Genomic DNA, 26,303 nt, shown 5'->3' with positions numbered 1-26,303 from the left:
GAGAATGAGTTTCCACTCATAAAGCTTTGTGGCAGTCCCAAGTACATTTCCTCTGTGGAGTCATTACGGCACCACTTCATTAGCAGAAAGGCATGTCTGAAAGAAAAATTCCCTTGATTTTTCAAAGTGACTGGGACAAAAAAAAGGAGAGAGAAACTTATAGATTATGAACTTATCAATGTCAGAGCAAATAACTTTTCCACAATTGCTTTAAAAATATTTTAGCCAGAACAAAGATTCTCTAGGTGAAAAGCTTTACAAATTCAGTTTTGTTTCATTTATTCAAGAAGCATTTAGTGAGAACCTTCTGTGTGCTAGGCAGTGAGAGATAATTGGAAATATGAGCAAAGCTGGCACAGACCCTGCCCTGTGGCGCTTACAGTCTAAGGGGGGCAGGATCGTAAACACAAAGGCACACCTATGTGGTATAGCGCTGCCAAGGGAGATGGCACAGGGTGCGATGAAAGGGTATGATGACCTTCCTTTCTCAGGGTGGTCAGAGATGCTTCCCCAAGGAAGAGACAGGCCAGCATCTGGAGGATGAACAGGAGCTGCCTGTGGCTGGGAGCTTTTCGTGCTGGAGTCATTACAGGCAGTGAGAGTGATTGAGACACTATGACACTGGCATTTGTTGTTATTGTCTAATAGTAATAACAGCTAACATTTATGGGGTGCTTTTTGTACATTGTCCTCACTTAATACTCATGACAACCCTCCATAATAGGCATAAATGGCTGCCCCTTGCCCCTTTCACAGGTGTGGAGACTCAGGCTCAGGTGGAGCAGTAGTCAGTGGCAAGGCGTGATTCCCACCCTCGACCTGCTGCCCCCTCCCCAGCTCTTGTGTACCATGTCACCCTGAGCTGCCTCCCATGGGAGGACAGGATTCTCTGCATTCCCACCTCCAAGCTAGCTGGCTTCCAGCCTCTCTCACCGTCCCCTTCAGGCCTGGGACACCTTAAAAGCCCATGCCCTGGTGGTGTGAGAGAGCCTCCCCCAGCTGGGAGGGACTGGAGCTGTGCAGAAGGGAAATGCACTCATGAAGATGTTGTCAGCCCACTTGGAGGAGGGGCGTTGGACGTTCTATACACTGACTCACCATTGTTTACGTAACTCATTCAGTTGTTCAAGGGAGTCTTTCCTCTTTTTTTTTTTTTTTTTTTTTTTTTCAAATGATTGAACATGGGTTGTAAAACAGGATTACTTTGGTTTTGTCCCTGAATGAGTAGTAGCATTTATCATTTAAACCTCCGCATAAATGCCACTTGTTCAAGCTGTATAACCTTGGGCAAGTTACTTCTCTGAGTTTCAAGTAGGTTTTAAAATATTTACCCTGAAGATTTGAGGAAATTCAGTAAGATAAAGTATATAAAGTACCTGGTAAGAACTAGGTGACCAGGAGGCAGTAGGGAAACAGTGTTACCTGGAGAAGTGTTCATTTCTAACGGCTCACAGTGACCATTTTTGACAGTGATTATGGCTCTTTTCCAGGTAGTCTTATCATCTCAGGTAAAAGATAGACCCCTGTCCCCTGAACTGGCTCTGGGGCTGCTTTTCCACCAGGAGCCTGTAGCTCAGAGCTGATTATGACTCTTGAAGGAAGGAAATCTGAGGAATTTAAAGACCCTCAATGTTTTTCTCTGAGAACCACACCCAGCCTAGCACCTGGATGCTGGGGGGCTGAGCCACTCGAGGGCAAAGAGATATCCCAGCATGACCTTTTGAAATCAGTACCCCACCTCTTCCCAACTTCACCAGTTAATTTCCTCTGTTACTTGAGCACCAGCGCTGTATTTTGACTTGTCAACGGTTATTTAAGCCCTTCCTTCTCTGTGATCATTTTCTTTCTTTTTTTTTTTTTTTGAGACAGAGTCTCACTCTTGTTGCCCAGGCTGGAGTGCAATGGTGTGATCTGGGCTCACTGCAACCTCCGCCTCCCGGGTTCAAGGGATTCTCCTGCCTCAGCCTCCCAAGTAGCTGGGATTACAGGCACGTACCACCACGCCCGGCTAATTTTTGTATCTTTAATAGAGACAAGGTTTCACCGTGTTGGCCAGGCTGGTCTGGAACTCCTGACCTCCAGTGATCCGCCCACCTAGGCCTCCTAAAGTGCTGGGATGACAGGCGTGAACCACCGCACCCGGCCTATGATCATTTTCAATATGAGTAAAATGAACGTGGAAATAAAGTATTACATATTTGGAGAGCTACTTTTCCAAATACCGTTTTTGACTTTTGAAAACTGATTTTCAGTGACCAGTCGGCAGTTTCCAGTCACTGCTGTAGACATAGACTCTAGAGTAGTCTCTTCCAATCTTTTTTGTTGTCGTTGTTCTGAGACAGTCACTCTATCGCCCAGGCTGGAGTGCAACAACGGCACAATCTTGCTCATTGCAACCTCCGCCTTCTGGATTCAAGCAATCCTCCAGCCTCAGCCTCCTGAGTAGCTGGGACCACAGGTGCATGCCACCACATCCAACTAATTTTTGTAGAGGCAGATTTTTACCATGTTGCCCAGGCTGCTTTTGAACTCCTGAGCTCGAGTGATTCACTCGCCTCGGCCTCCCAAAGTGCTAGGATTACAGGCATGAGCAACCACGTCTGGGCTTTTTCAGTCTTTTCTAACTTGTGCCTCAGGACAATTAAAAAGTCTGACATCCCTCTCAAAAAATTCTAACTTCAGTAGGAGGTGTTGGGCTCATGCCAAATTATAAATGGTCAACTTTCAATGAGATTAGGGTGTTAGCACAGTAGCCAGATATGTGCACATTTTAAGGTTTCTCCTCTGTGATACTTAAGGCAAGTTAAGACTAAAGACCTTCTGTCTAGGCAGGGAGATAGGTGGTAAATTTAAAAAGCAGCCCGCCCCTTTTATACTCTTTTTAAGCCTAGGCCATGCGAGCTAGTGTCGGGAGTGTCATTGGGATCATGACGTCATCTTTGAATTTGGGCGCATGCCTGCACATGTGTGCCTGTCATTCCAGGATTGCTTTGCCATTGTTCATCAGTTGAGTTCACAGCTGCCTCTCCAGAAAGATGACGATCTAATTATAATTGCTCATGAATCAATGAAGAACCGGGAATGTTTTCCTGTATCAACAGATGCAAACAACACAGACTTCTCTCTGTTCCTTTTGCCCTGCTTGTAAAGAAGAGTGAATCTGAAAGTGGGGCATCCAGGGCACTGTGTTCTGGCACTCTTTAACTCCCTCTAAGGCCGTGATGCTCTTCTTTGGGGCCTGGCATTGTGCTTTTAGGAAGAGCTGCCTCTCCCACCGTCCTCCCTCCTCCAGGCGACAGGGTGCAAGGGAGCTGCCTCTGTTCTAACTGCTCTCTTTGCTGATTGTGTAGTCTCTCCTCCTCCATCTTGTCCTGTTGGTGTAATCACCAGCTAAATAGCTGTCCCTTAAATATTAACTTCTAAATTGTGCTAACATGAAAGTATTAAGGTTCTCCTTTCTTGCTAGTACTTGGCTCTTAGAGATTTTGCTTCTCCACATTTCTTCAAGAATAGACATCTGAATGGGGTAACAACTGTCACAGAGTAGGGTAACACTGAGCCTGCATCTGTGGATATGCCTGGCTGGGCGTGGTGGCTCACACCTGTAATCCCAGCACTTTGGGAGGCCAAAGTAGGAGGATCCCTTGAGCCCAAGAGTTTGATATATTTATTTAATTTGGGGGGGGGTTGCTTGTTTAATTATTATTTCAGAAGTAATATATGTTCACTTCAGAAAATTTAGAAAATAGAAAAAGAGCAAGATAAAAGGGTGTTTCATAGCCATATTTTTTGTATTACATATATTCTTGATTTGGCTTTGTTTACAAAATGTGCAATATAAACCAGCATATCACCTAGAACTATTTTTCCACTCAGTGTATTACAGCATCTTTCCATGATACAGTGCATATTCTTGTTGTGACTTTGTTTTTAATAACAATGTAATGGTCAGCCCATTGTCTGGTTCTATCATGACTTATGTAATCAGTACATATTATCAAATATTTAATTGTGGGATGTTGAACTATTCAAAATTACCACATTAATGATACATAATCTTATGTATATTCTGTGATGACCATCTTTTGTGGTTTAATTTTTGCACACATTCATGACATTTTTATTGGACAGGATTCTTTTTTTAAGAGACGGAGTCTCGGCCGGGCGCGGTGGCTCACGCCTGTAATCCCAGCACTTTGGGAGGCCGAGGCGGGCGGATCACGAGGTCAGGAGATCGAGACCATGGTGAAACCCCGTCTCTACTAAAAATACAAAAAAAAAAAAAAAATTAGCCGGGTGCAGTGGCAGGCGCCTGTAGTCCCAGCTACTCGGGAGGCTGAGGCAGAAGAATGGCGTGAACCCGGGAGGTGGAGCTTGCAGTGAGCTGAGATCGCGCCACTGCACTCCAGCCTGGGCGACAGAGCAAGATTCTGTCTCAAAAAAAAAAAAAAAAGAGACAGAGTCTCAATCTCTCACCTCGCTCACCTCGGCTGGAGTGTGATTACAGTTCACTGCTCCTCGAACCCCTGGGCTCAAGCCGTCCTTCTGCCTCAGCCTTCCAGAGTGCTGGGATTATAGGCATGAGCCACTGCATCTGGTGGAAAATTCTCATAATGCAAATATTTAAGGCTTTTGATATATACTGATAAGTCATCCCTCTGGAGGGGCTGTCTGAAGTGGTGCTCCCACCTACCATGTCTGGAAGTTTCTATTTTATTACCATCCAAGGTGGTGAATGTCTTATGATTATTGACCATTGGTATCTGTAAATTTCTCGTTTGATATTTTTTTCGGCGTGTTCACCTTCTAGTTTTTGTGTTTTCCAAAGAACCCTTGCGCTGGGAAGGATGGTAACTGACTCTTTGCCTTATTTGCAGCATACGCTGCCGTTTTTGTGTGTGGTGCTTTTTGAGTCTGGAGAGGCTTGGAAGCCACTGGTTCAGGGTCTCTGGTTACTGTGTTGCCCACTGGCATCCGCTGCCACCTCCTGTATAACTTGGAAACAGCTTCCTGCTGAAAGCCTGGAAGCCCCTCATCACACACACGCAGGCCCTGGCCAGGCCAGATGTCCATCGACAGGAAGGTGGAGGGAGAAGCTGTGGTGCATCCACGAGTGGGAACACTGCCGGCAGCGAGCAGCAGGCGCCTCGCACACACGAAGCACAGCCGTTGACGCTGAGCTCGGGGGACAGAGCAGGCAAAGATGTGCGGACAGGAAGTGGATTGGTGGCTGCCAGGGGCTGGGGGTCGAGGGGAATGCGGAGTTTCCTTTTGGGGTGATGAGAAGTCCTAAAATTGATTGTGTTGATGGTCACACAACTCTGTGAACAGACTAAAAGCCACTGAATTGTACGCTTTAAATGGGTGAATTTAATGGCATATGAGTTATAGATCCATAATGCTGTTTTTAAAAAGAAGGTTGACACAAAAGTGTATGTATGATATGGTTCCATTTATATCAAGTTCTAGGACAGGCAAAAGTAATCTATGATAATGGAAGTTAAACGGTTGGGGCGGGGCAGATTGGCTGGAGACGGTGATGGAAATGTTCTCTGTGTTTTTAGTGGCGCTTACTTGGGTATATGCAGTTGTCAAAACTCATCAAACTGGGAGAAAATGCATTCTAATTTTAAAAAAAAAAAACACGTGAGCATTTATGTCTTCCCTTTTTTTTCTTTTGCTACGATTTGAAAAAGGCTATTTTTCTTTTCTGTTTTTCTCAGTTAATGGTTCTTTTTCTGTTTTTCTCAGTTAATGGTTCTAAAGTGATTTCTTTGCTGGGTTATGTCCCTTTAACTCCCTCTCCATTGACAAGCATCCCAGCCAGCCCCCACCCACCCCCACCAGCTAGCAGCTCCACCACACCTGTGGCCAGCTCGCCTTGGGAAACCACCCAGTGCCATCATCGTGCATATGATCTAATGGCTTTAGAGAACTAGGAACGGAGTTATTCCCCAACAAACTGACTGGGAACCTGTTCTGCTGAATATTTTAATTTCTGTGATAAACAATCATTTTGAGAGTCTGGGGTTTGCCATTTCCCCTTCCAAGAGGAAGTGCCTTTACGCATTTGAAACTTCTTGACATGCCATGAAGGTATTTTTGGAGGGCAAGGGACATTTGGGAAGTCATGCAGATTACCTAAGGCAAGTGATACTTGCGTTTATGGTGCGTGGGGAATCTGTAGGCACAGAAATGAGACTCAGCAGCAGAGGACAGACAGCACCTGCCTGCCTTCTGGTGGAAACTCAGTGGTGACGGGAGCTTTGCTCATTGCCTTTTTCTTGTGGGGGTAGGAGCTGGTCAGGCTCACCATCGAGAAGCAGGGACGTCCGTCTCCGACGAGCCCCGTGAAGCCCAGTTCCCCTGCCGGCAAGCCTGATGGGTAGGTGCTGACTAACCCTCCTGTCGCGGGGGTCACCCTCAGTGGCAAAGTCTGCACTTGACAAGGATAGGGCCCGGGGGGTGGGCAGCATGAGGGTGGGCTGCTGGAGGCCCATATTCCTTTTTCAGTGGTTAGCAGTGTGTGTATATTTCACACAGGCTTGAAGTATTGCCCCGTCTCAAGTTTACCCTTCAGCATGACTGTTTCCAAGGATCTTCTGTGAGCGCATCCAGTGACACATACCAGTGCTTTTCCTGGGCAGCTTCATTTCATAATGACAAAGAACTTTTAAAGGCTTGGATTTGGGGGCTTTGACTTGAGAGCACTCTTGCTTGATCAAGAGTAAACTGAGGATGACATGAATGGTTGTAAGGGTTTATATTCATCTCTACTCCAAGCTCCTGGTAAAAATATAAAACATAAATTTGGAGCTTTTTTTTGTTTTTGAGACAGAGTCTCTGTTGCTTAGGCTGGAGTGCAGTGGTACGATCTGGGCTCATTGCAACCTCCTCCTCTCAGATTAGAGCAATCCTCCTGCCTCAGCCTTTGAAGTAGTTGGAACTACAGGTGCACGCTACCACGCTCAGCTAATTTTTGTATTTTTAGTAGAGACAGGGTTTCACCATGTTGGCCAAGCCGGTTTCAAACTCCTAACCTCAAGTGATCTGCCCGCCTTGGCCTCCCAGTGTGCTGGGATTATAGGTATGAGCCACTGCACCCAGCCTGGAGCATTTTAGAGAGCCCTTAGATATCTTCAGATGAGGAAATTGAGGTGCAAAGTTGGGGGCACAGCCAAGCTCCAGTAGCTCATTAGCAACCAAACCAGAACCCCAGGGTTTTGTATCCAGGGAGCCTGCTCCTCAGCCCCACCTCACCCACCGTGTTCTTCCTGGTCACATCCTCACCCTCTCAGGGCCTGTGTGTGCTCTGTCCCATCTTTGACCTTCTGTAACCCCAAGTTCTTCCTAATTCTCCAGCCCAGCAGAGCTTCCCCTGACGGACCGCGAGGTAGAGATCCTAAACAAGACGACTGGGATGTCACAGTCAACTGAGCTCCTCCCAGATGCCACGGATGAAGAGGTCGCGCCCCCCAAGCCTCCCCTGCCTGGCATTCGGGTGGTTGATAATAGGTAATTACCTTCCTATTTGTCCAGTGCCTCCCATGGCAGAATGAGCAAGAAAGGGAGGAAGACAGGGCTCGGGCCCTTTCCCCTCAGCACTGAGGGCTTGGCCCCACTTGGGAGGCTGACTCTGGAGCTGTTCCCCCACCCCGCCGGCCCTCCCTGGCCACCCTGAGCTCTCCTGAAGGCCTCCTTGTGCCCTCAGCCCAGGGAGATGTGGTATGATTTATTATGAAAGAAAAAGAAAGCGTTGTTCTTTTTTGTTCATTTGGTATTTACAGGTTTTATTTTGGCGGAGGGGAGTAGGCAGGAGTTGAAGTGTGAACATTGGGTGTGGGGAGTCTAGTAATGAAAGAACCCCACATCCTGTACCCCAGTATCACGCTGAAGAGCTTTGGTGAGTGTGGTTTGGTCTGCCTGGACGTTTTGGTCTGTTTCAGTCCTCCACCAGCATTGCCACCCAAGAAAAGACAGTCGGCGCCGTCCCCTACCCGAGTGGCTGTGGTGGCCCCCATGAGCCGAGCCACCAGTGGCTCCAGTTTGCCTGTTGGAATCAATAGGCAGGTAATGCAGCCCCTGTTCCCTGCATGGGAAGGCAGGGAGGGGGTGGGGGGCTCAGGGATGTGGCTCCTGAAGCTGAAAGAAACCCATGGTCTTCAGGCGCTGGTGTTTGTCACATCGAGGGGTGCGAGACCTTGTACCCATCCCTCTCTCTCCAGGACACGGTCCAAGTTCCCATATGGGGATAAGGGTCAGGGCAGGGAGGCCAGAGCCAAAGGGCGTCTCCTGGGGATAGGTGAGCCCAGCCCCAGGGCCCTCCCTGGCCACACCCCCCACAAACTCCAGATGGCTCCTTCTCAACTGTATGTGTCCTTCGACTGCTGACATCAGAGGTGGTTTCTGAGTTCGCCTGGCAGTATTTCCTTCTCTAAGTAAATGCACCGGCTGCCTCGCCCCTGGTCTCTGGCACCGTTTCTCAGAAGTGACTTGGCTTTTTCTTTTTCCACTTGAGGATTTTGATGTTGACTGTTATGCACAGAGGCGACTGTCAGGAGGCAGCCACTCGTATGGTGGAGAGTCGCCCCGCCTCTCCCCCTGCAGCAGCATAGGCAAGCTCAGCAAGTCAGACGAGCAGCTGTCCTCTCTGGACAGGGACAGTGGGCAGTGCTCCCGGAACACAAGCTGTGAAACACTAGGTGAGCCGCCAGCATCCTCCTGTTCCGTCCTGTCTCGGTGGCTTCTCTGGGGCCACACAGTCCTGGGTGGGAGTTCCAGGTCATGCGATCATTGACTACGTGGCTTTGGCCAACTTGTTTAAAATCTGAGCCTCAGCTTCCTCATCTGCAAAATAAGGATAACAGTATCTGCCTCCCAAGGAAGTTGAGCGTGTAAATGAAATCACAACGTAAAACCACAGCCTAGATATCCAAGCAGTGACTGTTAGTTCATCTGTCAGTGAGTAATTTGACTCTCTTTACCAAAATTAAGAGCCATTCGTGTTGAGAGCTTTAAACGAAGGGGTGGGGGTCCTGACAACACTTGACAGAGGCTGAAGGGGAGGGAGCTGAGCAAGCTGGCCTTCTCGTTAGTCAGCACTGAATGTGTACTGTGCGGGCCCCTCCGAGTCTGCTGGGCAGGAGGCTTAGAGAGCAGGAAGCTGTTCGTATCCTGTGAACTAGATATTTTCACTTCTGAGAATGTATCCTAGGAGCATAATCAGTGATTAATAGCAAGATTTCATTGGTAGGAAATCAGATGAATTATGGTACATTCATTTGCTGGAATAATCTGTAGCTATTAAAAATCACTCATATTGATAACTAGAAAAAGTACAGAACCATTTACATAGTATTCTCAACTGTTTCTTTTTTTTTTTGAGACAGAGCCTCACTCTGTCACCCAGGCTGGAGTGCAGTGACACGATCTGGGCTCACTGCAACCTCCACCTCCCGGGTTCAAGTGATTCTCCTGCCTCAGCCTCCCAAGTAGCTGGGATTACAGGTGTGCGCCACCACGCCCGGCTAATTTTTTTGTATTTTTAGTAGAGACGGGGTTTCACCATGTTGGCCAGGCTGGTCTTGAACTCCTGACCTCAGGTGATCTGCCCACCTCAGCCTCCCAAAGTGGGCCACTGCGCCCGGCCAATTTTTGTATTTTTAGTAGAGACGGGGTTTTGTCACATTGGCCAGGCTGGTCTTGAACTCCTGGCCTCAACTGATCGACCCGCCTCGGCCTCACAAAGTGGTGGGATTACAGGCGTGAGCCACTGTGCAGCCCTCAGTTGGGCTTTTTCAAAAAGGAATCCTATAGGCAAAAAAGGCATTTAAGGAAATACTTCAAAATGTAAATAGAAAGTACAGTTAGATTATGGGATTGTGGGTGATTTTTATTTTCGTGATGTAATTTGCCACGGTTTCCGTAACGGTTGTGTATTTTTATTTTTTTTAAGTAAGAAATGTAAAAAATAAAAGTATAGCAAACAGCCATATTCCCATCTGGTTTGCTTTTATAATCGGGGAGAAGAATGAAGAATATAACATGTAAATATAAAATAAGCCCTGGAGACAGGTCTTTGTCACACACCCATGAGCGAGCTGGCGAGAGGCGGGCAGGGGGAGCTGGCTGCTCCTGCAGGGCCTGTGGCTAATGGGTCTCTTTTTTCCCTGTTGTAACTGCAGACCACTATGATCCCGACTATGAATTCCTCCAGCAAGACCTCTCTAACGCAGACCAGATACCTCAGCAGACGGCCTGGAACCTTAGCCCGTTGCCAGAGTCTTTGGGGGAGTCTGGGTCTCCATTTCTTGGCCCTCCTTTCCAGCTGCCTCTTGGTGGCCATCCCCAGCCAGATGGACCTCTGGCCCCAGGGCAGCAGACAGATACGCCACCTGCTCTCCCCGAGAAGAAGCGCAGGAGCGCAGCCTCCCAGACGGCGGACAACTCTGGCTGCAGGGTGTCCTACGAGCGGCATCCCTCGCAGTATGACAACATCTCTGGGGAGGACCTGCAGAGCACAGCCCCGGTCCCATCCGTCTCCTACGCGCCCTTTGCTGCTATTCTGCCCTTTCAGCATGGAGGTTCCTCAGCCCCTGTCGAATTTGTGGGTGATTTTACTGCTCCTGAATCAACGGGTGACCCAGAAAAACCACCTCCTCTACCAGAGAAGAAAAACAAACACAGTAAGCTTTTGTTGCACTGTTGTCAGGAAGTGCATTTTATAACCTGAAATGGCAGTATGTTTTATTTCAGCATTAGACCAGAATCAAATCAGTGGCCTCATTATTTCATAAAAGATAGGCCAGCCAGGTATGTGGACACTTCTGGGAGCCAGGTTTTGTCATTACACGTGATCATTTTTAAAGCCTGGTCAGCTGACCTCTCCTTTACAGTTTCTAGACAATCTCAGGTCGGGTCTCCATGTAGCCTGAGGGATTCTCCTCTTTAGATGGCAGCAGTTGACTTTCTGGCCTGATCACAGTGACAGAGGGGAACGAGTGTCCTGGCATGCAGAACAGCATCGCAGCAACATCTGCGCAGAGCGAGGTGGATACGTGAATTTCAGCAGAACTTGCCTAGTTTCCACAGAGTGATTGTCTAAGGATCCCTGTCTAGAGCACACTGTCTCTGTTCATGCTCCCAGAATGACTTGGGAGCTGAGGTTGCCTGGCAGGAGTAATTGAGGACACTTCTTGGACCAGACATTTTAATATATGATGTTACTGGAGCCCAGGGGTGGAGCTGAAGTTTTGAATTTTTTCCAACTGTAAATCTGCCGTAAAAGTAATAAGGAGAGTTCTCCTGGAAATTCGGTTTTCTCCTAGCTCCCCTAACTGCTCCACACTTCTGGGAGTTGCCTGGCCCCTTCTGTCCCCGCCCTCTCCCTGCTTCACTAGCATAGTTCTGCTTCGATTTTCTTGGCAGCACAGCTGTCACCATTTCAATGTGTGTGGTCACATTAGCCACACAGCCCCAGGCTTCCCTGGCCTCAGTTGACACATCCAGCAGAGAACTTCTATGACTTAGAAATGGAATCTCTACTCCAAATTCCCACATGAGAGCTTCTGAGCCCAACTTAGAGCTGGGCCCCATTCTCAAAGAAGGGAAGACCTGACTTGGTTCAATCCAGCAAGGATCACCCTGAGGGCTGGCTGTGTGGTCCACAGAAGGCGGCGGCTGCGATGATGTCATGTATCCCCAGTTCCTCAGTGGGTGTTGCCCAGCTTGTGTGATGGCCTCAGCAGCGTGGTCCCCCAGCTAGAGGGAGAGCTGGCTCTGTGGGACTAATGATGTCATCCCCATCTGTCATGTATATTCGCTCATCAGAAACCAGGGCTCCCGCAGAGGGGTGTGCAACGGCAGTGCCAGAAGCATTTCCTTCTCTTCCCCTCCCTCTGCATGGACAAGTGTTTAAAGAGCTGTTGGCCTCCCCCTCCACCCCTGTTATCTTGGGCTGCGTGCCATTCAGGTTCACCCCCTTTCGTTCCCTAGGGGAGGGGTCCTCTGAGCTCAGACACTGGGCAGGATGGCATCCTTGCAAACTGCAGCAGATGCCAGAGAGCCTTACCCTTCCAGCTCCTAGAACAAGTGTGGGCGGCGGTCCTCATGCGGGGTCTGCAGAGGGGAGAAGGAAAGGGAGGGGTGGCCATTGTTTCCTTTCAAACAGTCTCAAGTGGCTGAAAAGCCCTATTAATTTAGGCCACCATTTTGAGGCTTTAACCCATTCATCAGTGTCTCCAGCACTGGAGCCTGCAAACCTCTAAAAAACTCCTGAGCTGCAGCCATGGTGTGCCCTGAGCTAAAGCTTCACATGCCCTATCGAAGGTAGTCCTGACCACCTGCAAGGCAGGCTCTATTAGCTCCAATTTTAGGTAGAGAAACTGGAGCTCAGAAGAACTGAGTATTGCCCAAGATCAACAAGCAAGTAGGGCACAGATCTGGGACTGAGAGCTCGGCCTGAGTTGTACAAGCCTGTTACACTTCCTCCCAAGCCGAGGAGGAAGAGATTCAGCCCTCCTTCCTTGAGATCCCATCCAGTTTACAGTATTGACCCCTGTGCAGGGGGTGGTCTTCTCCGTACCCTGTGAAAGAGCCCCAAACTTAGGCATCCTGAGCCTCAGTCCTTGTCCCCAGTGTGCTGTTCACTCCCCGAGGGGACCCTCAGGTGACCTTGTGGAAAATGGCTCAAAATTGCTTTGAGGGAAAGAAGGAAAGAATCATCACCCTGGCCGCGTGGCTAACGCTGGCCTGAGTTCACGCACGCTCAGTCCCAGTGTCACGACGTGTCCTCATCATTTGGGATGCACTGACATCATGAGGGTCCCCAGCCCCTCTTGCCAGGGGCAGCCCCATGAGTCCCTTGTGCCAGACGAGCCTTGTGATCACTGTCCGGCACCTGAAATCCCCACAGTCCCAGGCCCTGAGCACTGGCTGCTGAACCTTCCCAGCAATGCTGGCTGTGTTAGGAGCAAGGCCCCTAAAATCAGCCTCTGGGCTGCTTTTGAAATGGACTGGGTCCTCCTCATTTCTAGAAGGCTGGGAGCATCACTGCGGTTCTCTGCTTGGCTAGCAGGTCTCTACAAGGACTTCAAAATCAAGAGTTCAGAAAGACCTCCTGAAGAGATCACAGTTTTACAGAAAAGTCAGGCAGAGGTGGTTGTGTTTAGTCTTTTTCTTTTTTCCATAGCTCACTGCAACCTTGAACTCCTAGGTTCAAGGGATCCCCCCACCTCAGCCTCTTGAACAGCTGGGACCATAGGCACATACCACCATTGCTAATTTTTTTCTTTTCTTTTTTCTTTCTAGAGACGGGGGTCTCACTATGTTGCCCAGGCTGGTGTTGAACTAGCCTCAAGTGACCCTCCTCCCTCAGCCTCCCAAAGCACTGGGATTATAGGCATGAGCCACTGTGCCTGGCCATATTTAGTCTTTTTAGGGAGCAGTTTGTGGGTACTTAGGATCACCTTCCTAGGCTTGCCTCTTCCTCTGGAGCCTGGTGACATTGGTTGTGCAGCATTAATGAGGAAGTGTGGGGCTGGACACGGTGGCTCACACCTGTAATCCCAGCACTTTGGGAGGACGAGCCAGGTGGATTACCTGAGGTCAGGAGTTCGAGACCAGCCAGACCAACGTGGCAAAACCCCATCTCTACTAAAAATACAAAAATTAGCTGGACACAATGGTGCATGCCTATAATCAATCCCAGCTACTCAGTAGACTGAGGCAGGAGGATCGCTTGAACCCATGAGGTGGAGGTTGCAGTGTGCCAAGATCGCACCACTGCACTCCAGCCTGGGCAACAAGAGCGAAACTCTGTTTCGAAAAAAAAAGGAAGTGTGAGACAAGCTCAAGGGGCTGTGAGCTGCCCTTTCAGTAGCAGCAGCTGACCTCAGGGGGGAACCATCTCTTCCTGTGCATCTTTTACAACCAAGTTCTGCTCGGTGCTTGTTGGAGCTAGTAAGAAATTCTTACATATTCTTTTAAATAAAGAAGGTGACTTGGAACACTTTCCTTCAGTGACACTCCTGGAGAGAGAGCATTTCCTCTATACCTGGACCCCCAGTGTGGCTGAGGGAAGAAATAAACTCCCTACCTCTGTGACTGTCTTCCTCAGCTCAGTGTCTGGCTTTCCTTGATTTGTTGACTAGTTGAGGTTTGCAGAGAAGCCTCTGGCTTTGTGCTTATTTGAAGATACAAAATTTAGCACTGTAGAGCCACCACTCTTTCTTGGCATCTGAATCTCAGCTCCACCTGGCAGGTGCTCGTGGCACTTGCGACATGCCTCGAGGGGAAAGTGCCTGCTCAGGAGGTGGCTGAGACTTGCCATCCCTGCACCCACCACGTGCCCTCGCTTGAGTCCCCAGTTCACATTAGGGTTCCCCGTTGGTGTTGCGCGTCTGCCGGTCTGGATGTGTCTCCTCCGTTAGCGCATCAGACAAGAGTGTGATTTCACTGCCCGAAAAGTCCTCTGTGCTCCACCTGTTCGTCCCTCCCTGAGGTGCTTTCAGTGGAAAGCCCCCTAGCTGCTGTGGGAAGAATGGGGGGAGGGGTTCCCTGATGTGACCTCGCCCGGCCATGCTGCAGCTCTCTCCCTCCGTTTCACAGTGCTGGCCTACATGCAGTTGCTGGAGGACTACTCGGAGCCACAGCCCTCTATGTTCTACCAGACGCCGCAGAACGAGCACATCTACCAGCAGAAGAACAAGCTCCTCATGGAGGTATACGGCTTCAGCGACTCCTTCAGTGGGGCGGACTCCGTGCAGGAGCTGGCCCCGCCGCCCGCCCTACCCCCCAAGCAGCGGCAGCTGGTGAGTGACACCCTCCCTTGTGACTAGAATTTCTGATCCTAGCAGGTCTTTAGGAACCAGAACGACCCTCCTCGGGGGCACAGTTAACCCTCCTCCCTGCCGTAGCAGGGCCCTGGTTTTGGGTGTGGAAGGCACCATCTCCCACACAGATGCTTTTACTTCCTCCTTAGATGCTCACCAGCAGCCCAGTGCCCACTCCACCACCTCCCCACCCTGGGGTGCAGGGATCTTTCATTTCCACAGCAGCCCTACGCAGCAGGGACAGGCTTGTACTCAGGGTGTTTGCTCTCTCTGCTGACAGTCTCTTGTATTTTTTTCTTTCTTCTTTGGCTTCAACATAGACCTCCCAGAAAGGAGGGACTCAATCAAAGCACAGGACGTGGTCTGTGCACAGCCATCTGTGGACTTGATTGGCATAATGGGCCTAACTGTGTAGAGTGACTTACAACCCAGCCTTAGCCGGGGAGAGCCCAAGGAAAACAAGTGCCATTGAAGCGGAGGATGGCTTTAAACAGAGCCACTCTGTTTCAGACATGGCACCTTCCTCTTCTAGAAAACACTCCTGTGCTAAGGATTCCTGTGCATGTGACGAAGCACAGGTCAGCACAGAAGGCAAGCTGTTCCACCGTGGGCACCCCATGAGGCTCTGGAACTGCCCAGGCACTGGGCGGGTGGGCAGATCAGGGGTGCCTGCGGCATCCCTCCAAACTTTCTCCCTTTGCTGCCAGTTAATGAACATGGAGGGCCCTAGTCAGGTTTGAGGATCTGAGCCTCTTGTCCAGCCATGCTCCCCAGGAAGAGGAAGCTCCCCAGCAGGGAGCTCCAGGCTTGTTCGGAGCTGCCTGGGCTGCTGTGCTCGTGTGCTGGCCAGTCTGGTGGCTTCTACCAGGAGGCGACTGGTGTGCACTGGGCCATCTTTTATCCATTGCAAGAGGACATGAGGGGCCATCTGATTCTTCTGGGAGGCAGCTGCAGACTAGAGGACAAATGACCCTGGATTACTCCATATAATCAATCACCTGGGGCTCAGCCCAGTCCCAGGAGTTCCTGAGCCTTCCTATACTCAGTGGGCTCTGGCTAACCAAGCAAGCTGTTTTGTTTCCACTCAAAAACCACACTCAGCCCCTTCAGAGGTGGCCATGTCCAGTAGAGGAAAGGCCAAGCTTGGAGTTGGGAGTCCTGAATTCCAATCCTGCCACTTGTTAGCCGTGTCACACGTGCCATTTTCAGGGTCTCAGATCCTCACCTGCCCTGCCCACCCCACAGACACAATTGAGAATATGAATCTCAATTGCTCTGAAGATGTTTCAAAAAGGGTCCCACCATGGAAACATAAATGCCTCATTTAGAGAACCCTTGCCTAAAATGTTTGGTTAGAACCGTTGCCGAGAGCCAGGAGTGGTGGTGGCACATGCCTGTATTCCCAGCTACTTGGGAGGCTGAGGTGGAGGATCACTTGATCCCAGGAGTTCAAGACCAGCCTGGACAACATAGTGAGACCCTGTCTAAAAAAAAAAAAAGCCATTGCTGAGCCAGATTTATTGAAAATATTTTTGGCCCATTTGCCATCCTTGGGCATCTTCTCCATACTATGGAGTCCACAGGCTTCTGAATATTTGGGGAGACACCCCTAGTGAGCACGTGGAATCAGAACCTGTTCTACCACGCTTGCAGGGCAGTGGTGAGCTCAGCCCCCGGAGGCCTGTTAGGAACATCTGTGTTGAACACCTCCCCAGGTAAGCACCAGGGCTCTCATCTGGCTCTACATGGTCCCTGCCACAGCTCCTGGCATCCCCATTATAAGTAAATTGAGGCTGACAGAGCCAGCGAACTTTAATCCAAGCCCACAGCTAGAAACAGAAGACCTGGGAGCCACACCCAATCCTAATGACAGCCCAGGCATACAACCTGGCAGGTCCTGCCAGCTGCTGGTCACACCCTCTCTCAAATGCAGATGCAGGAAGCGTTATCCACACTTCACAGGCAAAAATGGTGCTCATTACACACACCTGTTGTCCCACGTACAGTGTGGTAAGCAAGATTCCAGGTGCTTCACACGTATCATCCCATTTCATCCTCCCAACAGCCCTGTACAGGAGGCGCCAGGGTTATCCCCATTTTACAGATGGAAAACCTGAGGCACGGAGACCTTTAAGTAGTGCCCAAGGCCAAACAGGTGAGAAATGGCAGGGTCCAGACTCAAACCCAGGCAGCCGGAGCCCCATCTGAGTTCTGAAGACGTGTGAATGACACATGGATCCACTCCCGACAGAGGAGCAGCTCCAAGCCCAGAGTCAGCCCAGTTCTGTGTGGCTCCAGCCCCCTCGTCCTCCTTCTACCCAACCTGCTTCCAGTGGACACAATTTTTAGGATCTAGTGTAAGGAAGTGAAGGAGGGTGCCCTTTCATGCAGATAGCCTTCGGCAGCTGTTTTTAGTCCCTGAACTGGGCCCAGAAGCCATCCCTCTCCAGAACATCTGTTAGAGGATGTGGAGAGCAACCTCCATGGCCTTTCCCTGCACGGACCTGACTGTTCTCTGCTTTTCTCCCTCCTTCCCTGCCTTCTCTCTCCTCCCCTCTGTCCAGCAGGCCTCCTGTGCTGCTTCTTCCTTCTCCTCTGTCTCCTACTGTGTCCAGCAAACTAAAGTGGCCTTCACCCCCGAGGACGGCAGTGCCGCTCAGGGCCTCAGTGTGTCCGTCTCTAACTCCTTTCTCAGCCGGCACGGCAGCTTGCCCGTGCCCTCGGTGAGTTGCTCCCTGCTGTTCTTTACTTGGAAACGCGTGAACAGGGCCGTTCCTTGGTAGCGTGTGCCTCAGCCATGTGTTCTGCTGCCCATCGCGGCCCCTGCCCTTCTCTGGGTCCCTACACATAGATGGGAAGGCTATGAATGGTTGGTTCTCTGGGGCCTTAAAGACCATGAGGCATCCAGGTGAGGCAGGGGCAGGCATGGGAAATGTGAGTGGCCACCTTAGGAGCATCACCAGTCTGGCGTAAACTGGCAGAGACATTTTAGCCTTTTTATCCCAATCTCCCTTTGGACCTTGGATCAGCCCTCTGTGTTCCAGGATTAAAAAGGAATATAGCCAGGTGTGGTGTCACTCACCTGTAGTCCTCACTCCTCAGGAGGCTGAGACAGGAGGATCGCCTGAACTCCAGAGTTCAAGTCCAGCCTGGGCAACATAGTGAAACCCTGTCTCAAAATAAATAGATAAGATAGATGAGATGGATGAGTAGATGGGTGTTACTATTCCTCACGTAGAAAGCCAGGTCGAGGAGAGCAGGCTTCACTAGCACATGACGGTTTGACTCTAAGGGTTGTATTAGTTTGCTTTTGCTGCATAACAAACCACCCAAAACTTGGTGGCTTAAAATAATAGTGACCATTTGTCACTGCTTAGGACACAGGGTAGCAGGATGGGTGTGCTGCTCTGGCCCAGGCTTGGCCAATTTTGGCTGAACTCACTGACATCCCTGGGACCTGAGCAGGGACATTGGGGCTGATTTGGCTGTGACCCATGTAGTCTGTCACCTCCATCAGGCTGGCCTGGGCTTGTTCACATGACAGCTGGCAGGCTTCCAAAAAAAAAACAAATGGAAGTGTGCAAGGCCCCTTAGGGCCTAAGCTCAGAAGTAGTGTGATGCCTGTTCCATTGCATTTGCTCAGTTAAATTATAAGGCCAGACTAGATTCAGGGAGCAGGGAAGTTGCTTCTGCCTCTTGATGGTAGTTGCTGCTAAGTCATGTTGCACGGGGCGTGGATCCAGGACGGGAATGGGCTGCAGCCATTTGTGTAAACAGTTTACTGCTGAAGCCTAGGGGCTGACACTGAAGAGGGGAGTCTTTCACTGGCATCTGCGCATGTCCAGGAACCAAAATGGCCACCATTCTCCCTTTCGTCTGTTAAAATGAAACTTAGCACAGGGGAAAGAACTCTGGAACAATTTCGAGTCCCACTTGAAAGAAGTTTGGCCTTGAGCAGTGCAGTTCTTCCCCCATGGCCCCCTGCCAAAGATGCTTCAGCGTCTTTCCTTTGGGCCTGGATTTTACTTGCCTCGTATTTTGTAATTGTGAGAATTAAGTAAAATTATATGAAATGGCTAGGTATGTAGTAAGCTTAGAAAGCTTATTACTGTTCTTGCTCTCATTGTCTTAGTAATAAGAGTTCTGGATTCTAGTCTTGTTCTGTTTCTAACTTTACACATGAGAGTTAACCTGTTTGGCCTTTTTTCCCCCTCTGTAAATGATGAGTTTGGACTGAGTGACTTCTAAAGACTTATCCAAACTCAGGTTCCCAGTTTGGTCTTGTCTGGTTTCCATCTGTGCCCAGGGTGGGCAGTCCAATGCCCATTGCCTTACAGTGCCCAGGACCAAGACGGTCCTGCCTGTCTGAGGACCTTGGAGTGCATTCTCTCAATGGGTACTGAGGCCTCACGCCTTAGAGCCCCCAGCAGCCCTACTCATGCTGGGAAGATGCGCTCCCCTCACCCTGCTCTGGCCACACAGAAGCCCCTGGTTTCCTCAGAGGCAGCTCTGGCAAGCTCCTTTCACAAATCTTGCAAAACTTGGCCATTAGACAATCCGAGCTCTTGACTGAGCTAGGTTTTTGTTTTTGTTTTCTTTCCCCTTAGAGTTTCCACAATATCCCTCTTGAGCAGTTAGGGTTGGAGGACTATGAATGAACTGGACTGTTTGCTACAAAATTAAATTCGAGGGCATTGTAATTAAGTTTGGTTATGAGTACGTCATAGTTTTTATCCCTGGGACATACAAGAGCCTTAAGACATCTTGTGTCTAAAACACTGCATTCTTAGCAACAAGCCCACCAAGGAGCCTGAGGGAAGGACCTTATAAGGTGCCTTTTGTCATTAAAAGGAGAATACCTCAGGAACCATTAGTAATGGCCAGCTTTGGGACATTCAGTACCCAGTATGCCGGAACCTCAGAGAAGGGATTCAGTACAGTGCCAACATGTTCTTCATATATCCTTTGGTTAAATTCTAAGATGAGCCCCAGACATAGGGCTTTGGATTACTATCAGAGCGGCCCTTTATTCCTGAATGTCTTCATTCGTTGCTCCTGGGCCTGTGTGGTTTGTCCAGCATGGAACTCTGAAGGAGTGCCCCTTGGAAACACAGCAGTTGTCAAATCTGAAAACACCTCACATGGTTCTTGGCACAGTGGACGATTATTTCCACTAAAAGATTCTAACCATTGAAAACCTCTTGCCAAGGGAATTTGTAGGGCACTAAACCTGTGTGGAACAATTTAAGTGGAAGTGGATACTGAGAAGTATTCTCATTCACTCCTCCCCTGATACCAGGGATGGGTTTAATTCAGCAAGCTCAGGACATCAACTTTTCCGGGCCGGGTTGCAAAAGACATGCAGTTGAGGAGGATGGCCCCGAGCAACGCAGGGCTGCGGGTTAGCAGGCGGAGGAAGACGGGCACGAAGCCTGTGCAGAGCCAAAGAACATCTGCACACATATTAATTAATTTTGGGTCTGAGTACGTCATGGTTTTTGTTTTTTTGTTTTTGTTTTTGAGATGGAGTCTTGCTCTGTTGCCCAGACTGGAGTTTAGTGGCACGATCTCGGCTCACTGCAACCTCCGCCTCCCAGGTTCAAGCGATTCTCCTGCCTCAGCCTCCAGAGTAGCTGGGATTACAGCCGCCCGCCACAACGCCCAGCTAATTTTTTGTATTTTTAGTACAGATGGGGTTTCACCACGTTGGCCAGGCTGGTCTCAAACTCCTGACCTCAGGTGATCTGCCCACCTCAGCCTCCCAAAGTGCTGGGATTACAGGCATGAGCCACTGCACCTGGCCACGTTTTGGTTTTTATCCCTGGAATATATGGGAGTCTTAAGATACCTTGTATGTAAAATACAAGTTCACACCACATTAAGGCACGTGTGAGGAATGACATGAGAGTTGTAGGCATAGAAACCTTGTGGGTGGTGGAGCAAGGACAGGGTCATGGGGGCTGGGGGTGGAGCTTGAACTGTGACTTGAAGGACAGTCGGGATTTTTAGGAGCTAAAGGACAGGGAAGGCAAGTCAAGATGTTCCAAACAGAAGGACCTGCCAGAGGCATGGAGGCCAGGAAGCCCAGCGTCCATTCGGGAAGGTCATCTCAAATGTAAGCACTTAGAATAAGGTCATGAGGGGAATGATGACAGCCAGCCCTCCCCTGTCTCCCCAGAACCTCCACTCCAGGAAAAGCCAGTCCTCCCCACCCGCAGGCTCTGCTGCGCCTGGACTCGACTGTTTGCTGGGCTTCTCTCTCACCAGCACCGCCCACAAGTTGGTCCCAGGGGGTCCCTCCTACCGTCCCCTGCACAGGTTTCAGACTGAGAGATGCAGAATCTCTCAGTAACCATTAGGGCTGCCTGTGCCCTGCCGGTGCTGCAGGGTTGGCATTGGAAAAAACACCTTCCTCCGGCTGGGTGCGGTGGCTCACGCCTGTAATCCCAGCACTTTGGGAGGCCAAGGCGGGCGGATCACGAGGTCAGGAAGTCAAGACCATCCCGGCTAAGATGGTGAAACCCGGCTCCACTGAAAATACAAAAAAATTAGCCAGGCGTGGTGGCAGGCACCTGTAGTCCCAGCTACTCGGGAGGCTGAGGCAGGAGAATGGCATGAACCCAGGAGGCGGAGCTTGCAGTGAGCGGAGATTGTGCCACTGCGCTCCAGCCTGGGCAACAGAGCAAGACTCCGTCTCAAAAAAGAAAAAACACCTTCCTCCATACCCCACACTACTTTCTTGTACGTTCTTTCTTTGCTAACTGAAAGTTAAGGGTATTTACTCTCACTAAGAGATCTATTTGGGTGCTAGAAATCTGTTGAAATATTTCTTTAACATCTTGGCTTCCAGAATGAATCTGGATAATTAAAACTGCTAGCAGACCCAAGTTGTGAGTAGAAGTTATATTGAAATACCTGTAATAACTGTCATCTGTTTAAAAAAAAAAAAAAAACAACTGCAGGCTAAGAGTTAAGTGTGTATCATCTTGAGGACTTTAATTTTTTAAAAAGGGTCTGCAGAGCAGCTGGCATCCCATTCTGGGCAAAACAGTCGTTTTCTGAGATGGGCCCAGGTTTCTGTGCATCAGCACATCTGCTCTCAACAGAAGGCTTGAGCTTCATGCAGGTGCTCGGTCCCCATGCCATGGTGTCCCCTCACTGGGAAATGCCAGGCCCAGCTCCTCAGGACCCGTTGCAGGTTCCTTCACTCTGTCCATGCATCTGCCTCTCACTCGCTCACTCTTTCTCTCCCTCCCTACCCCCAACCTCCTGGCCACAAACCATCCCCAAGGATGAGCCGTCACGGAAACCATGGGCACACTGACGGGCCTAAAGGGCAAACAGGAAAGGGGAGAGCTAGAGAGAGAAGGAGAGAAGAAGGGAGGAGAGGAGGAGAAAAACGGAATGGCCCACAGGAGGGAAGTGGAAGACAGTCCCTGGGGCTCTTGGCACCTGTTGGAAAAAATAAGTTCCTGCCATCCTGACCTTTGTCCCTTGTTCCTCCCTGATGCCATCTTGTCTCATTGGCTTTTTGTCCTGGTCAGAGCTAGATCACATTGAGAGAGAAAGAGCAGGGAGCATCTGTGGGCAGAACCCGGTAGCCGGGGGTGGGAAAGGGGTTTCTCAAGGCAGCCCCTCCCTGGGGGGTGTTGGTGCACAGGCTGGTCTGACCCTCCCTTTGCACTGTCCGCATGGAGTGCTCCTCTTTGGGGAAAAGGACTGTGCCGCTGTCCCAGTGCAGTGAAGCCCCCTGGAGGCCTCTCCCTCCCACTGGTGCATGTTCCTCCTTGGCCTGGCATAGCTCACGTAGTATGTAGGTGCTTCAGGTTATTTCACACCATTGACTCCTGGACTCTCCTCCGTTCTTGGGGGTTTAGCAGTACAATATAGTCTACAAGTCTATACCCTTAAGGGTGTGGTCTACCAGTCTGTGCCCTTAGGGGTGTAGTCTGCCAGTCTGTGCCCTCAGGGTTAGCGTCTACCAGTCCATACCCTTAGGGGTCACATCTACCAGTCTGTGCCCTTAGGGGTAGAGTCTACAAGTTCATACCCTTTGAGGCAGAATCTACAAGTCCAAGGTTGAGTCTCCACGGATCTCCAGCTGTTTTGAGTGCTGGCTTCTCTCCTCACCAGACCCTGGGCTCCCTGAGGTCAGAAATGAGTCCCCATGCCTGGCACATAGCAGACAGGCAGGCAGTGCCCATTCACTCCTGTCCTGCCCCTCTTCTCCCCATCCCACCATGTCTTGCTGATACTGCACAGGGCATTAGCCTTGAGCGGGTCCGCTTCTCTCCAGCCCATGGCCACTCGCTTCCTCCCCACCCCCATGTCTCACCTGGATGCACTGCAGCTCCTGACTGGCCTTCCTGCCTCTGCAGAACCAGGGCCAGCTTCCCTGGCTCTTCGGAGGCCCTCACACTGCTTCTCCCCACCTTATCACGAACCTGTCCCCTGCACACCTCCACTGCCTTCCCTTCATCCCTTCCCAACATACGAGTTTCTCCTTCCTGCACAACCCTGTCTTCTCCCCCACCGTGTTTTCTCCTTACTTGCTGTGTGAACCTGAGCACGCCGCCCCGCCCCAATGCCCTGGGCCCCGCTTTCCTCTGTGCAGTGGGAGCACAAGGTTGTTACAAGGATGAAAAGCACACGTGTAGTACGTGACGCACAACCAGCATTTCATGGAAAGGGAGCTATTGGCATCAGATCTGTCGCCATGTGGGGGAGGCTGCTGCTTTCCTATGTCATGCTCCGGTTCGTCTTCTCAGGATTGCATGTCCCCTGAGGAGAGGGGATGGGCTGTGAACTGGCAGCTTTGGTGCAGCCTAGCCTCTAGCTCCCATGTAACAGATGCATTGGTCCCAGGCTCTGGCCCAGAATCCATTTTCTTCCTCATTTTCCTTCCCTACTGACCTGAGGCTCTGGCTGCTGTGTCTGGCTGGAGAGTTTCCCGGGTAGTTCCTGTCTGCAGAGCCCTTGAAACACAGTTTGGCTCCTGCAGTGCGTTCCCCCTGTGCTTTTCCACTCTTCCTAAAAGACCCAGTGCTGCTCTGAAGTGTGAAGGCTGGATTAGATCCCACTCAGCTTGACCTGGTCTTGTGGAAGGAGGTACATGCAGACCAGAGCCCCTTCCAGGTCGCTGCAACCCTCAGGGGATAATGTAGAGCCACCTATAGAGAAAGGCCCAGCTCTGGAGGAGACGGCGTTACCTCCTGAGCCCAGGAGCGAGCCTGCCTTGCCTTACTGTGGGCAGTAGGGAGTGTGCCCATCTCGACAGCAGGACTGGTCACAGCCTTGACAGCAGGAACAGAGCTGAGAGTGCCTCGCGTTGGGGGCTTTCAAAAGCAGCCACTCTGATGCAGCTGTTTCCACCCCCTGGTTCTAGACTTTGAGAATCTTTATTTACAGCCTGGCATTTTGGCTGATCGGTGCCCCTTGACCAGCTTCAGGCACAGTAGTGTCACCGTAGCACCTGGCCATGGTTGTACTTCTGACTCCATCTATGACAGGCAAACTGTCATGTGGGAGTTCAGTCAGGGTGGTGGGGAAAATTACAGAGGAGAAGTTTTAAGATAAAGTTATAGGAAATAGACAAAAACCTTCTTGGAAGGCCGGTACCCAAAGGATCCCCATTCCTTGTAAAGGCTGTGCACTGACACGCACCCTGAGGGCCAGTTCCACGTCCAGTGCCTCTCGCCTTTACTTCCACGTCAGGCTACCGTTTCCCTATCGAGGGCCTTCCTTCCTACGCTGTGATCAAGTGGTTCACTGCAGTTCTAGAGATGGAGAAGCCAGGAGAGAGAAGCTGAGCCATTTGTTCCAAGTTAAGCTAGAGCCAGGGTTGGAATCCAGATCCCCATCATGAAAAATACAGCGTTAGATTAACATTTTTGAACTGCTTAATTGCCAAATACATTTTGAGATCTCGTAAGACTGGGTCAAAAGAAAAGTGCGTAGGCTGGACGTCGAGAGGCGTGTATTTCTCCTTCATGTTCTGACATGTTACAAAGTGTAGCTACAGGCTGTAAATAGAGTTCTAAGAATAAGTATAAATTAGAGCCCCTGTCAGGCTGTTGAAATGCAAACTGAGTAAAAATAGTCGTCAGACTTCTAGAACTGAATTTGAATCATTTTTCAGTCTGTACTAAATCTTTCTATAAAGGGTTGATGCTATTCAGATCAACACTTAGTGAATTACAGAGCATCCTAGAATGTATTGGAGGTTTTGCAAGAGTGTAATTTGCCATGAAGCCATTGGCCAAAACGTAGTATTTTCAAGGGAGATATTGTGATTCCAGTCGCAAAAATATGTCACATGAGAAGGAACTTAATAAGGAACTTTTGCATTCACCCATCTTCTCCCAAGCAACACATTTTTGTTCTTTTACATCCTTTTTTCTTAGGATATTCAAGTGGTTTTTAAAAATGAGCTCCACTAAGGAGTTTATTTGAAAAGGGAGAAGATATTTTTCGGACCCAACATAATGCTAATGTTGCCTTTCTTTGGTGAGAAGAATGCCATCTTGTCATTCACACAGTGTGACCCACAGGACTGCCTTCTTACCAGGATCAAAGACAAAACGGTCTATGGCAGATCTCAGTTCAGGTGCATGTGGCATTGGCCTCAGAACCTACCACTTGGCTTTGGAACTCATCTTTTGACATTATGTGAGGTATAGTTATTGTTATAAATTAACGCAAGGGCATCAGAGAAGAGGAGTTGCCCCTGGGCCTAAGGTAGACCCTACTGTGTAAACCAGTAGTTAATTGAGACTGTAAGGAAAGAGAAGACAAAGCCAGAGGTATCCCTAATAGTTTGCCAAATGGAGTAACAAGGAGTGTTACCAAGCACCTTTCCTGGGGCGGGAGGGTGTCCTGGGAGTGGTCATACTCCATACTCCATCAGATAAGCTTTTCTCCCCAGGCAATCATGTGGGTGTCATCAGCAGTTAAAAGCTCAATTTCCTTCCAGAATAGATAAATTAGGGCCCACACTTTGAAGCTCACAGTCCCCTAGTTGAAGGACATATGTGCTCTGAGCCCAGCGCCAGTGCTGAGCTGTGGCTCCCATTGATTCTCCGCTGAGGAAGGAAGCCCAGACCACACTAGAAAAGCAGCTTCCCCGAATGTGTTTTCTCACAAATGAGGGATAAAAATTTAAGCCCGAAAACCAGCTGTCCAATAGCTTATCTGTTTTGCTAAGTAGCATCCAAAAACTCTGAAGTCATAAGCCTTGCTTGAGCCAAGATTATGCAGTAATGACCAATTTCTGGCAACTTCCCTTCCCAAACACTTCACCATGCCAGTGAATCCATTCATTTACATGACCACATTTCCTTGTAACTGGTGGAGCTGACAATTCTCCAGGGCTTGGAGCTCAAGTCACTGTGGAGCAACCATTCTGATCAAGGTCCCTCAGCCTGTGTCCCCTAACCGTCAGCCGCTGATGAGCAGATAGCCTCCTCTGGCACG

The 26,303-nt window shown here is 49.8% G+C and overlaps 1 protein-coding gene across 4 annotated transcripts in view; it reads left to right on the top strand.

Annotated features, from left to right (window-relative positions):
- Positions 1–26,303, top strand: part of RAPGEF1 (Rap guanine nucleotide exchange factor 1) — a 162,127-nt gene that overhangs the window by 103,255 nt on the left and 32,569 nt on the right. For 2 of the 4 annotated variants that reach the window (XM_024252194.3, XM_054520746.2), the window contains 6 exons: positions 6,297–6,385; positions 7,363–7,515; positions 7,947–8,070; positions 8,519–8,702; positions 10,185–10,685; positions 14,608–14,810. In XM_024252194.3, coding sequence (XP_024107962.1) covers positions 6,297–6,385; positions 7,363–7,515; positions 7,947–8,070; positions 8,519–8,702; positions 10,185–10,685; positions 14,608–14,810 — 1,254 coding nt within the window. Of the gene's footprint in view, positions 1–6,296; positions 6,386–7,362; positions 7,516–7,946; positions 8,071–8,518; positions 8,703–10,184; positions 10,686–14,607; positions 14,811–17,395; positions 17,555–26,303 lie in introns of all 4 variants that reach the window. The other 2 variants (XM_054520744.2, XM_054520743.2) reach the window with 2 other exon arrangements.

Source organism: Pongo abelii, chromosome 13 (genome assembly GCF_028885655.2).
Source record: "Pongo abelii isolate AG06213 chromosome 13, NHGRI_mPonAbe1-v2.0_pri, whole genome shotgun sequence".
Classification (NCBI taxonomy): Eukaryota; Metazoa; Chordata; class Mammalia; order Primates; family Hominidae; genus Pongo; species Pongo abelii.
Note: the sequence above shows the minus strand (reverse complement) of the source record. Positions and strands in the feature narration are given on the sequence as shown.